Here is a 14,508-nt window from a genome sequence, read left to right as displayed (position 1 = left end):
GGATTATGTGTGAAACAGGCATGCGTCTTGTCAAGGTTTCCATTGGTAAACACTTGGGACCAAAAATTATTCAGACACTCGTGTTATCTGACATCATCAAGATGAATTTGTTCTGACACAGTTTAACTCTGAGTTTTTGTCATATTGTATTAACATTTTCTAAACTTTAGCAAATAAACTGTGATAATGTGTCTAAATATATATATATATATATATATATATATATATATATATATATATATATATATATATATATATATATATGAAAGGGGAAAGGTCCCAGCATAACCAAGTTGATGTTTCAACATAACAGAAATTGAAAGGAAAAGACTTGAGTAAATATATACAAAAACCTGCGTACATCAATTAATTTTATTTTAATTTAAATAAAAACTAAATTTAGGTAGGATTTCTTTTTTCTTTACTAATTAAAATGTAATGTTGATCAGTGGGGTTATGCAAATGATGAGATGAAAATGATTGACAACATTTTAGTTTTAGAATTTAGCCGTACTTAGATATAATTCTATTTAGAGTGAATTTCAATTAAATAATGTAATTAAGTTCAGCATTACAGTAATTATATCAATAGCAAGTCTTGGGGGCACAGTTGGCACCATTTACAGAGAATGAGCTGTATAATTTGAGAAGCAGCGAGCCAAGAATGCAATTCATGAGTTAAGTAAACTCACAAAATGCCTCTGAGCTCCTGTCTGTGGAGAGAACAAAAGAGAACAAAAAAATGGTTACATCACAGCTGTCCCGGCAGACAGAGCTCAGTGGTTTAAATACAGCATGTCCTATTCACATCTCACTGCTCTGAGATACAGCAAGTCTCGTCTTCAGCCTACTCATTTCTCTCAGCCCCCTCACATACACACATAAACATGCTCCTTAGTCACAGACATGGATTAATGTCACAAGTGTGTCATACAAATGAAGCTTAATTAATGAGCCTTCCCTTTGTACAATTAATCAGTTTCTACATCAATTAATTAGAGTCAGTAGAGATGAGGGGAGGGAAGCAATGACGGGTACCGTTGTCTCAGTCTCAGCCTGTGCTATATAATAATACTTTACCCATAATCTGTGACCTATTAACCACTTTATCAAATACTACATTTCCATTATTGCTATTTTCATGAATCTTCTAGGGCTCTTGTCAAGGCTGGGCAGTTTCATTATAGTGGTTGCCATTACTGGCAGAATGATTATTTGCTTTATGTGTTGTCCTGGTAATGTGACATCTCTTTGCCATTATTCTTCATGGGTTCCCTCCTGCCAAGACCAGTATACAGTAGCTGATCTCCAGCAGGTGTTGTGTTTTTGATGCTGGTGTGAAGGTGTCTTGACCAAGGAGGTCTGGATAAAAGTATCCTTCAGCCCATTCCCATTCATCTTAATGTCTGATGCTCAGCTAGTGCACAAAACCTGATACAAAAATCTGTAATCTGTGCTCAAGGGCGCTCAGTTCTGAACGCAATTGTTTTTGAGCCAATCAGCTGCTCTGCAAATGCCATATGTTCAAAATAAAGCACATTTTATAAACAAGGTCTATAAAATATACAAAAAAATGCAAATTATGCAAAACAAGCCCAAACAAGTAAAACATTTCTTGCCCTATCATACATCTACTGGATGGAAAAAATATATAATTTATATAATACTTGCAAATAAATAAATAAATTCTTGTATCAGAATGGCTGGCTATTTATGAATGGCCATCAAAGGAGATTTTTTTTGACTTTACATTTACAGTTATGATTTTACAGTTTTACTCAGAGCAACTTATAAACGCAGTTGGTGAACAAGTCAGCAAGAGATATTGTGTTGTGTTGAGTTGAGCTGAGTATCAACCAGCAATATTTTTGGCTGGTGATTAGCACGGCGGTGCTGATCCAGTATCCAGACCAGCACTAAACCAGATTGTAAATTCATGGTTTTTCAGCAGGTGTCATTGTATTTCAGTAATATTTTATAAATAAACTCATGAATACAAATCTTCAACCTTTTCACAGGCAAATCACAATTGAGGAAGGTGAGCAGCGGGCCAAGGAGCTGAGTGTGATGTTTATTGAGACCAGTGCCAAGACAGGCTACAACGTCAAACAGGTGAGTTTTACCCCAACACTGTCAGTATGTGAGTGTGAGAAATGCTCTGCGTTTGTTCTGATTTCTCTTCTGAGGTGCAGTTGAAAGCATGATTCAGGATGACTAAGCACCAAGGTGGAAGAGATCAGATGTTGTGTGCAGCACTGCTGTGTTTTTTTTCTCTCTCTCTCTGAAAGCCGTATGTACAGCAAACAGTGTGTGTTGTGTGGGCTAAAGTGTGTGTGTTTGTGTATGTTAATGTCAGCTCTGTCTGACTGGATCAAAGACTGTGCCAGTCGTTCAGTCGTCCTGTCTCGCTTCTGTTAGAATTATAAAACTTTGCTTACTTTGAGTTAAAGGTTGAGTAATTAGTCAAATACAATAACAGTTGTGGCCTAATGGTTAGAAATTTGGACTTGTAACACAAAGTTTGCGGGTTTTGAGTCTTGGTACCAACAGGGATTGTTAGTGGGGGGAGTGAATGACCAGTGCTCTCTTCCACCCTCAATGCCACGACTGAGGTGAGACTCTTGAAACAAGTCATCAGAACCACAGCAAAATTGCTGCCCACTGATCCAGGTTTGTGTTTATTACTCACTGCTGTGTGTGTGCACTTGGATGGATTAAATGCTGAGCACAATGGGACACCATACTTGGCCACACATACTGTATGGCACTCACTTCACTTCACTGTTTACAAATTGTGCCTCTTTTAGGAAGACTTTATAGATAGAGATGTGACGTCATAAAATAGTCAACATTTCTTGAAGGTCATATTGGAAAAAAAAATTTTTTTTTAGCTTTTTAATTATACAAATCTTTAAAGCACACATTATGTTATAGTTCACTGTATTGAAGTAATAGTCATTCTAGAATTTTAGTGCATATAAGGGATGTTTGACATTAATATATCTTGAACATTAGTATTATATATAAAAAATACCCAAATTACCAAATTCAGTAAATATTTTAAATTATACAATTATTGTGTTAAATGTCAGGTAAATGATAAAATGTTTTTTTGGAGAAAAACGGTTTTCACAAAAAATAAATCTGAAGAAAAATGTAGTTTAAAACATATGTCAGTAAATATTTAAAATACTTAATGGTAAAAAGTTTTCTTTTTCATATACCCCAAAGCACCCTCTAGTAGCACTCTGGGGGGTCTCTGAACTACAGTATAAAAACCCATGTACTTAATAATATAAGTGGTCAATAAATGTGACATTTATTGTTTATAAATAAAAATACTTTATATTGAATTCTTTCACCAAGTAATATAATTAATTATCCTAATATTGAACTGTATTAATTTTGTGCATTAATATAAAATTAGAAGTCAGATCTCTCCATTTTACAGTTACAGTGTGAAACTTGAGGCTTATTCTATGTAGTACATGTCATTCTTTAAAAGTAATAATGAGCTGTGTTATTGTTCATTGTTCCATCAGCTGTACTGGACACTAAGCCTTTATTCTTCTCAAAGCCATGTATCACTGTTTCACAGAAGCTCAGCACTGATAGAACAACACTAAAATATGCTAAATCTCTGACACAACATATTATTTTCACCAGACATGGAACTGACTTGTTCCAGTCTCCATTACAAATTGAGGTAATTTCCAACTGACTGGAGAATGTGTTTGCTTGCAGACGTTTGATTCTGTCTTGTCTGGAGCAGGGAACCACATTCATCTGAGATTACAATCAATACCTACATTTTCATTGTTATTTCTTCAATAACAGCACCATTAGTTAAACTCATTACCTCACAGAGTATAATAACTCAAATATTGATTGAAGAATTGCAGGGAGTCAGATCCTTTCCAGGATGAAATTCAACTCTTGTGTAAATAATACAATGCTAAACAAGTTTTGATAATAATACAAATAGAATCATTTGTTGTATAGCAATGTTTCCTTGCTATAATTTCTAATAATATGAAGTTTCATTATAAATGCATAGCAAGAACATTGTTAATTTTCAGTTTTTAAAAATTCCAGTTCCGTAGGCCTACTTTAGTATAGAATAATAAAATGTTTCAGTTTCATCTCAGTTTTATTTGTAAAACAAATTAGGAGCTGGATGAACTAGAGAGAACCAAAGGGGACATTGTGATGTCTCTTGAGTCGCAAAGAGGTCTACTTGAGTTCTGCCAAAATCTCTCCATATCTGGTCCAACACCTCGGGGTGAAGCTTCCATTCCCTGGGCCTCGGCCCCTGCCTCGTTAGTATGTCTGCTCCCATATTTAGTTTCCAGGGAATATATATTGCTCTTAATGAGAGGAGTTTGCTCTGGGACCACACAAGGATCTGGTGCGCCAGTCTGTACAAGGGCGCGAACGCAGACCTCCCTGGTGGTTGATGTAAGACACCACCGATGTGTTGTCTGTGCACATCAACACATGGTGACCCCTTAGGTCTGGGAGGAAGTGCTTCAGTGCATGATAAACTGCTAGCATTTCTAGACAATTTATATGCCATGTCAGATGGTGACCGCTCCACAGACCATGGGCAGGGTGGCCACTGGTGACCGCACCCCAACCAGTGAGGGATGCATCCGTCACTAGTATTACACGGCGACAAGAAGCTCCCAGCACCGGGCCCTGATTCAAGAACCAAGGTTTCTTCCACATGTCTAAGGCACGGAGGCAGTGCCGCGTGACCTTGATAGTTTAAAGTGGATTTCCCCTCGGGGAAAATCCCTTGGTCTTGAGCCACCACTGTAGGGGTCTCATGTACAGCAGGCCAAGAGGAATCACGTTGGACGCAGCTGCCATCAGACCCAACAATCTCTGAAATTGTTTGACAGTGAGTGACTAGCCTTCTTTGACTCTCTCGACTGAGATGAGGATCGACTCAATGAGGATCGACTGCATCGCGGTCAAATCCCATACTACGCCTAGATTGGTGGTTCTCTGAACTGGAGAAAGTACACTCTTCTTTGGCATTCAGTCTCAAACCCAGCTCCCCCATATGTGTGAGAACGACATCTCGATGCCAAGCCGCAACCTGCTCTGACTGAGCTAAAATCAACCAATCGTCGTTATAGTTTAGAATACGGATGCCCTGCATGTGCAGGGGGACCAGAGCCACATCTACACATTTTGTGAATGTGCGGGGTGAGAGTGCAAGGCCCAAAGGAAGTACTCGATATTGGTAAGTTTCGCCCCCGAAATCGAACCTCAGAAACTTCCTGTGTTGTGGAAGGATGGATATCTGGAAGTATGCATCTTTGAGATCTATTGTGACAAACCAATCCTCGGACCTGATCTGAGCTACAACATGATTGATCTTGAGCATTTTGGACTTCAATCTCATAACTGATCGATTTAAGACCTGCAAATCTGTGATCGGACGCAACCCCCCATCCTTCTTTGGAACTATGAAATACCGGCTGTACAACCCAGATTCCCTGTCTTGAGGAGGGACCACCTTTATGGCCTCCTTCTCTAATAGGGTTTTCCCGTCCTGTTCCATAACCAGACCCTGCTTGCGGCCGACTATCGTTGGAGTAACCCCATTGAACATCTGCGATGCAGAGCCGAACTGAATACGGTAGCCTTTTTCTACTGTGTGCAGGACCCATATAGATACATTTGGCAGTAGATTCTCAGCCCCGCTACGACTACGGGCGGAAGATACTGAGAACAATGCTCGCTGGGGACCGCTGCGCCCTTGATCACTGGCAGGGTTGGCAGATTGGCCCCCCGAGGGCACTGAGGTGAGACGGGCACCGTGTACCCCAGCAGAGGCTGCCCTCTGAAGCCCTGGGCTTCTGGCGAGGACTTCTTTGCTTCAATGACTGCCCTTAGATCTTGTTTGGGCCTAGAAGACCTCGGCCGAGAGTCTGTTTTTGGGCCTCGCGCTAAGAGGAGCTAGGGTGAGGCTTGGGCACCTCCCGTCAAGATGCCCCAAGAGAGCGACGAGAGAGGAACTTATGGAATGCCACCCCCTGTTTGCAGGCCTCCTGAAACCTGTTGACGACGGTGCCGACTGCGTTGCTGAACAGGCCAGAAGGCTGGATTGGGGCGTCCATAAGGCAGACCCTGTCCCGCTCTTTTATTTCGGACAGGGTCAGCCAAAAGTGTCTCTCCATGGCCACCATAGCTGCCATGGACCGCCCAATCGCGCGGAGGGAGAGATCAGCGGTCCTTCTTAGCTCTGATATATCATGGGACTTGATCTCCTCTCCCTCATTTAGCTCTTTAAGCAGGTCGGCTTAAGGAACTGCAGAGTGTGCTTCCGACTCCAGAGATTGGACGCCGGATCTGGCGGAAGTGGAAGGAGATAGGGACTCGCCCGTCTCCATTCCCTCCGCCAAATCCACTTGCGAACCCCACGAGTGCAGCTGCCATTCTGCAACAGCAGAAGCGGGGAAGGCACCGCGGGGAACGCTGGCGAAGGCTCCCTCCTCAAAGAGAGCCCTCCGGGAACAAAGAAGCCACACCAACGTTCTCTCGCAGTGCGGACAGTCTTCCCCCTCTAGAGCTGACTCAGTGTGCTTCGAACACAGGCAGACCACACAAAGGCTGTGTGTATCCCCACTTGTTATATATCACGGGCAGGGAGAAACACACAATCTGTAATGCAATCCAGATTCGCCCTTTGAATGCTTAGTTTTCGCTTTGCTCTTAGACATGACTTGGAGCTCTACTGGACAGACAACAGTAAATAAGACTCACAAGACAAACAAATGACATTCACACACAGATCGCTTGCTGAAGACGTCTTTTTATAGCTTCCTGGTCGCTTACGTCACCCCGCCTGTGACATCATGCTCTTCCAATTGGACTGATTACACACAATATTCAGAGTCGCTCAAGCTAAGCGCGTTCCCCAAAGCGTTTTCGACGCAGCTCGAGTTCCTGAAGAGGAACATTGCTTCAAAAAACAGAGAACTAAAAAGAGACTGAAAGATGAATGTTTTTGTTGTAGATAAATATGTTAGCTAACACTTACACAGTTGTGTTATGCAAATAGGTGTGAAGCGAGTATTTGTACACACTCTTCTGATTTGTAAAATGACAAATGTGACACCGTATGGACGCATGAAAGCCAAGGCCGCAAGTATACATTAAATGCTCTCTTTGGAACAGGACCTGTCTGTTTTTGTCAATTGAAATGGTTTTGTTTTCTTTTGTTTTTGTCCCAGCTAAATTATGACTCTGAAGGTAGTTAACAAAACGAGTCTTTCTTTCTGACCCTCTCTGCTTAATGTTCCAGTGTGTCCCATTTCGCTGTGGCTCATTCATTGTGACTGATGGCATGAAATGAGATGGGTAGTGTTGGCTACATAAGCTAACTGCCCTGTTTAATATGATTGTGCGTGAGTATGGCTATATATCATTGCAGTTTAGCCTCACATAGCTTCTGGAAACAGCCCTTTATAGAGGATGGCTGTGATGGAGGTGTGTGGTGGGCCATTAATTGCCCTGCTAGGAGCGGAGTGCTAGCAATGCATTGCAAGTTTCAGAAGGCAGAGCCAGACTAAGTGCTTTTTACTGTCCCTTTATCATCTCCTCACATAGTCCACTTTAAAGGTCAGCAGGTTTTTAGTCTGTGACATTTATGATTCTGAAAAGAATTACTTGCATGGGATCTTAATTTCTATTGCTATATATAACTGGTCAGGTCTGCTTCAGTGCACCAGAGAAAGTCTTCATTGCTCCAAAATAGCTTTTTTACAGGTTTAAAAATGGTTCAGCTCATGTTTGCTGCCAGAAGGCTGCACAGTATGACACAGGGCCGTGGCTAGACTAAATGTTATATAGACTAAAGTATTTTTTTTGCAAAGCATACCTGGTAAAGGAAATAACCAAGAAAAATGTAATACTGCTAATATATCTAAAGGTGTGGTCACATTACTATTTTATATACACATTACTTAAGTGTATGTTAGTTAGTACATATTACTAAATACTTTTGTTTTTTAAATAATTATGAATTTATAATTAATCAAAACAATTAAATGTTAGGAACTGTTTACTATATATAGCTTCAAAACATACAAGCAAATAAAAAGTAATAAAGACAAAAAATATATATTTTAACATATCTGATAATTTGTCCTGTCATTAAGACATAATGTTTTTACTATATTGAATAAATACTTTTAAATAAAGGTTATTTATTGGCCTCAATAGTTCCATTAAGTACCTTTTAACATCCATGGAATCTTTCCATTACACTATATAAATATAAACCCCTGTGAACCCACTTTAGGAACCTTTTTTAATCCTATTTTTAAAGGGTTGGTTGATTATGATTTTTTTTTCTCTTTTACTTTAGTATGTGATAAACAACATATGCAAAGGTAAGACGCTCAAAGTTTAATGCAAAGGGAGATGTTTTATTTTACAGAATTCGCTTTTTAAGGTCTGCAAAACACATCTTGTATGGACCAGAGCAAGTTTTTACTGTTGTTGAAGTAGAATGTTACTGTTAAAAGTTAAACTATTACTCTACAAAAATACTAAATGCAATCTTGTATTCTGCTGCACTAAAGCTTAAATAAGGATAGAAAAGGACATCAAAAGATTACATAAACAGCAGTAGCATTTGCAAATAACAGTGTATTTAAAAAATGTATAAGACAGTACACACAAAAAAAAACATAAACAACAAAAAAAAAACATTCCATTCAGAAATGTCCTGTAAGAGCTGTGCTTGCACAGGTTCTTTTTATTCCTCTTCACTGATATTCTCTGGGTCTGATTTAGGTTCAGGTATCAAATTGATAAGGCAATATAAAAAAAAAAATATTATTTTAATTTATTTATTTTTTTTTTTTTACATACGAAGGGTGAACACGTTACAGTGCACCCCATAAACATAATCACAAGCCTTCAAAATAGCTTATTTACCACCCCTTTAAGACTGTGTACTATATTCTAAAGAGCATAATGATGCCTTCACAGAGTGGTGGGTGAAACCACACATTGTTAAGCAAAGCCCACTTCAACCTTGAAAGCTTATGCAAGTCTATATTCACTCACCGGCCACTTTATTTAAATATACCTTGCTAGTACCAGCTTGAACCCCATTTTGACTTCGGAACTGCCTTAATTCTTCGTGGCATAGATTCAGCAGTGTGCTGGAACATTTCTCAGAGATTTTGATCCATGTGGAACACAGCTGATGCAGATATTTCAGTTCCATCACATCCCAACGTTGCTCTATTCATTTGAGATCTGATGACTGTGGAGTATGGTATAGTGAACTCATCGTCATGTTAAAAAAACAGTTTGAGAGGATTTGAGCTTTGTGTTATGATGCATTATCCTGCTGGAAGTAACCATTACAAGATGGCTGGAAGTAGCCTTTGCAAGATAGACATTACACTGTGGTCATAAATGGATGGATATTGTAAGCAACAATCTTCAGGTAGGCGGTGGCATTAAAACGATGTTCAACTAGCCCTAAGGGGCCCAAAGTGTGCCAAGAAAACATCCTCCACATCATTACACCACCACCAGTCTGAAACATTGATACAAGGCAGGATGAATCCATGCTTTCATGTTATTTACTACAAATTCTAACCCTACCATCCATTGTTGCAGCAGAAATTAAGACTCATCTGACCAGCCAACCTTTTTCCAATCTTCTATTGTCTTCTATTTTGGTGAGGCAGTTCAAATTGTAGCCTTAGTTTGCTGGTCTTAACTAACAGGACTAGCACCCCATAAGGTCTTCTGCTGCTGTTTCCTACGTGCTTAAAAGTTCAGCATGTTGTGTATTTAGAAATGCCCTTCTGGTTATTTGAATTAAGGTTGTCTTTCTATCAGCTTGAACCAGTCTCCGCTGACTTCTGGCATCAATAAGGCATTTTTGCCCACAGAAACCTAGAAATGGTTATGTGTGAAAATCCCAGTAGATCAGCAGTTTCTGAAATACCCAGATCAGTCCATCTGGCAACAAAGCTGCATTTCAAATTTGCTAATTTAACTTACGTGCAAAATTGGAATATTGCATAATACATTAGCGAATATGCACGGTTTCCATCCAACACGTCAAAGAGGACAAAATTGTCACTTACAAATAAACTGGCACTAATATCACTAAGAAAAGTAGGAGAAGCCACTGAATATATATAATAAATTACTTGTGCCTCAGAGTGAGCAGATGAAATGCAATAAATATGGTCATTGCTTTCAGAGGTGGATGCTGCTGTTTGAGAACACAGTCATGTAAGACAGTTCTGGGAGGCATTTATACAAAAATACTCTGAAAACAGATTTTGCTTCTGACTATAACAGCATTTCAGATGCTGTGCAAGAAAATCGGATTGCTGGTTGGTCAAGTTATCCCATCATGGAGGAATTTAATTGCCAAATGCATTTCCATCTCCCATTATTTGCATTAACCCTTTTTTGTTTTAGACAAGTCAAAAACCACCTCAAACTTTTTTGCAAATTAAGGTATTTCCCCATTCTGATGCTTGGTTTGAACTTCAACAGATCGTCTTGACTATGTCTACGTTCCTAAATGCTGCCATGTGATTGGCTGATTAGATATTTGCATTAATGAGCAGCTGAACAGGTGTACCTAATAAAGTGCATTTGTTTGTCTGTAATTGGCAGCAAGAAGAATATGATTGTTGTTGAAGAGAGAATGTTTTATCTCCCAAATTTATTATAAAGATAGCAGTGTTCTGTTGGTCAGTGCTGCTAATTCATTTGACCAACAAAGTTTTTAGCCCTCATGTTCAATACTTCCCCTCAGTTGAATAGATTCCTTATAAAACAACTAATAAAATGGTTGCAGAGCATTCCCCACTATCCATTGTTTTAACAGACAACATTTTTGTATGAAGTTTTCAGGTTACTAACAGCTGAAGTCTCTAACAGCATTTTCTCTTCTCTCCTGCAGCTGTTTCGACGTGTTGCAGCTGCCCTTCCAGGAATGGAGAGCATGCAGGAGACAAGCAAAGAAGGCAGTATCCTTTCAGTGATCTCAAAACCAAAACAATTCAGCAATTCAGATCGTATGTCTAACTCTGCTGCTCTCTACTTCACATTTAATAATATATAAATAATCAAGAACTGACTGGCTTTCAGTGTTTACTTATGGCCTCGAGCACATGGTTTCTCTTCTGTTTTTGTCTTATGTACTCCCACAGCCCCAGCAATAAGTACTACTTAACTGAGACCAATCCATAAACATGTTACTTTAACTTTACAGGATTGTATGTATCATTTTCATTAATATTGTTAGTCACAAAAATAGTCAATACCAAATGTAGAAGAAAAATACACTTTCACAGACCCTTTCTTACCGAACAGAATTATAAAGAGATGCATTTGAAAACATGAAACTACACACTCCTGACGTTCGTTTCATTAAATATTTGTACCTAGGAGTTTTAAGCATCGTAACTGACCAAAGCCCCATATATAGAGGTAGAAGTTGAAGTGACGCTCATGATATTATAAGAACAGCTGCTTCTCTTTCTAGTAAAGATGCAAAATACGATGAAAAATTGCATTCGTCTGTACTGTTCTATTGCTCGTTTAACACTGTACTCATATAGATGTTCATCATAAGTAGGCTCTCAACTGGTTTTGCTTCAGGACCCAGATATTCACTTATTATTTTATTGAAGTAAACAAAAATATCCTAGAATCAAACATTACAAATTTTTACATTCAGTATATAATTCAACATTCAGACAATAATGTACCATGCAGCACACATTCTGACACCATCGAAATGTTGCATGTGAACCCAATTACACAGCAAACCAAACATTCCCATACCTTTAATATAATAAGGTTCCCCTTCTGCAACCAATTTCTAACAATCTAAGAATAATAATTTTTTTTTACCAAGAACTAATTTTTCTAGAATGAGGTGGCCAAAAATTATTTTTGGCTTGCATAGATTTGTTTATGATTTTTGAGGATCAGGGGCCCGTTTCATTAAAGACACAGATTAAAGAAAAGCCAGGATTAAAGTCCAAAATATGACTTGAAATAACCTAACAAATTAATTAGGGCTAATGTGGTTCAATAAACAACATATTTGTTCACTCAATCTCACTAATTTGAGCCAGGTTCAATGAGTCAAGATCATTTATGTGCTCACTTATTTTTAAGCATCCCTTAATGTCGATCATAGATCAAGTCGATCCACCATGGCAAACAGCAAATATATTTTAGCTATTTGATGCGTTTGAGATGTTGTGTTTTCCTCAGTGCATAACTGACATGTCACAGTTATATTCTTCATCTGTAAATGTTAGAAAGTCATGCAAATATATCCATTTTGTTGTTAGGAGTGGGTGAGCGAGTGAGCGAGTAAGAATTTTGAGTCAAATATACATTTTGCTAAAATATTTGTTGTTGGACATTAAAGGTGCCATAGAATGCAACAATCACTTTTATAAGGAGTTTGAACACAGTTGTGTGGCTGCAGTGTGTGAAAACAACCAGCCTATAGTGGTAAAAATCCACCCACTCATTGTTTTATAATCCCAATAAATCATAAACGGTCTCTCCACCCTTGCACAGTATAAAACTACACAATTAATCACATCCAAAATAAAAGTTTTTATTAACATAATATGTGAGAATACTGTGTATATTTATTATGTGAATACAAATACTTGCATGTATAAATTTAGGAAAAATATGTTATGTTTATATTTTATATATAAAATATAAGAATATAAATGTATATACATGTAAATATTTTCAAAATACATCATACTGTATGTGTGTGTATTTCTTTATACATAATTAATATACACAGTACACATATATATTTTGTAATCAAAAACTTTTATTTTGTATGTGATTAATCACGATTAATCCTTTGACGGCACTAATATATATATATATATATATATATATATATATATATATATATATATATATATATATATATATATATATATATATATATATATATATATATGTGTGTGTGTATTTATTTATTTATTAAATACTAATCCTATATACTTCACACATATAACACATGGTGGTCATCAGTAACCATTTTTATCTTGTTTATCATGTTTAGGCCTTTTACTTTGCATCTTTTTGCATAAGTGCATGTACAGTAATGCAACCTGTCCATGTTGACATCTGCCTAGTTTGCCTAGCTTCAGACTGATTACACCAAAATCCTGTAGTCGGATGGGATGTGGAGCCTCTGACATTGAAAGAAATATATTTTGTGTTTTCACCTTCCTTTTAAAAGTTGAAAGTACATTAGAAGTTCTAAAGTACTTATGAAGTGGTCATTGTAGAACAGTTGTTGATCAGCATGGAGCTGTACTATTCTGAGCGAACCTATAGATCTGCACTGCAGTTGTGTCAGTTGATAGCTAATATTAATTTATTTTGTCTCTTTTTTGAATGAAATTCAAATATTGGGCTTGTTCCACTCTGAGGCTAATTTATTTTCCTCTCATTACATTTTCTGCTACATTCAGTAATAGTGGCATTTTAAGTCTATTGCTATGATAACAAGAAACATTTCTCTCTTTAGTATCTGTGTGAATATTTGCAGCAGAATAGGATATATTTCCAATCCAGTATGTTTGAATGACACAAGGTCTTTTATTTTATTTTTTCTGATACAGGTGCAGAGTGTTTATTGCATTCCATGCGTGGGCTGTAGGGTAGCCTCTGTTTGCATGTGTCTAGGAATAATAGCACAGTTAAGGCAATGATTATCTACATGGAGAACAAAAAAGAGGCATAAAATTGGGGTCCGCTCGTGTGGTAATTCAATAATAAAGTCAGTTATGTCTATAAATTTGATTTAAAGAGAATGTTACCGTTTAAAATACAATCCATTCATACCCTGATGCTGGTGAGACAACTTTTAAAAGCAGTATCCGAATAAAAACCAAAGGGATTGGAACGACATGAGGGTGGAACGACATGATACAATTTTTATTTTGGGTGAACTATATAATGCAAGTATGTTAATGAATACTGATTAAGTGATGTGATGTTTTGATCTTATTGGCTGGCGTGGTTGAATCCCAGGCCAAGGTTATGTCTTCACGTGTTTACGAAGCTCTGATTTGGTTTTATATTATAAGTATATTAATGAGGCTTAATCTGACTGATTTAGTGAAATACATTAAACAAATAATTTTACGCTGACGCCATTAACCAAACTACACACGCACATATGGCACCTCTCACTACTTCGACATTTGTTCATGAATGAAAACATGAGCACATTACATCTCTGAGAGCCGGCGCAGCCAGGAGCAGCTGGTATGACTGAACAAGCATAAAAGCTCCACTAAACCCACACACCTCTCAGGGACACCAGTTCATATTCATTTGAAGGAGGTTCTTTTATGTTGGCAAGAAAGACACTTCGCAAAGAAAGCTTCGAGCGTTATTTCGGATGAAGGCCACTAGATGGTGCACGTTCCCTTTTGCTGGCAGACG

At 37.9% G+C, this 14,508-nt stretch overlaps 1 protein-coding gene across 2 annotated transcripts in view; it reads left to right on the top strand.

Annotated features, from left to right (window-relative positions):
• LOC113050623 (ras-related protein Rab-6B) overlaps positions 1–14,508 on the top strand; it is an 80,135-nt gene that overhangs the window by 63,878 nt on the left and 1,749 nt on the right. For both annotated transcript variants that reach the window (XM_026213799.1, XM_026213800.1), the window contains exons 6-7: positions 2,019–2,112; positions 10,964–11,030. In XM_026213799.1, the coding sequence (XP_026069584.1) occupies positions 2,019–2,112; positions 10,964–11,030 (161 nt within the window). The remainder of the gene's footprint in view (positions 1–2,018; positions 2,113–10,963; positions 11,031–14,508) is intronic.

This window comes from Carassius auratus, chromosome 31 (genome assembly GCF_003368295.1).
Source record: "Carassius auratus strain Wakin chromosome 31, ASM336829v1, whole genome shotgun sequence".
Lineage (NCBI taxonomy): Eukaryota > Metazoa > Chordata > Actinopteri > Cypriniformes > Cyprinidae > Carassius > Carassius auratus.
The sequence above is the reverse complement of the archived record's forward strand: the minus strand, read 5'-3'. Positions and strand labels throughout refer to the sequence as shown.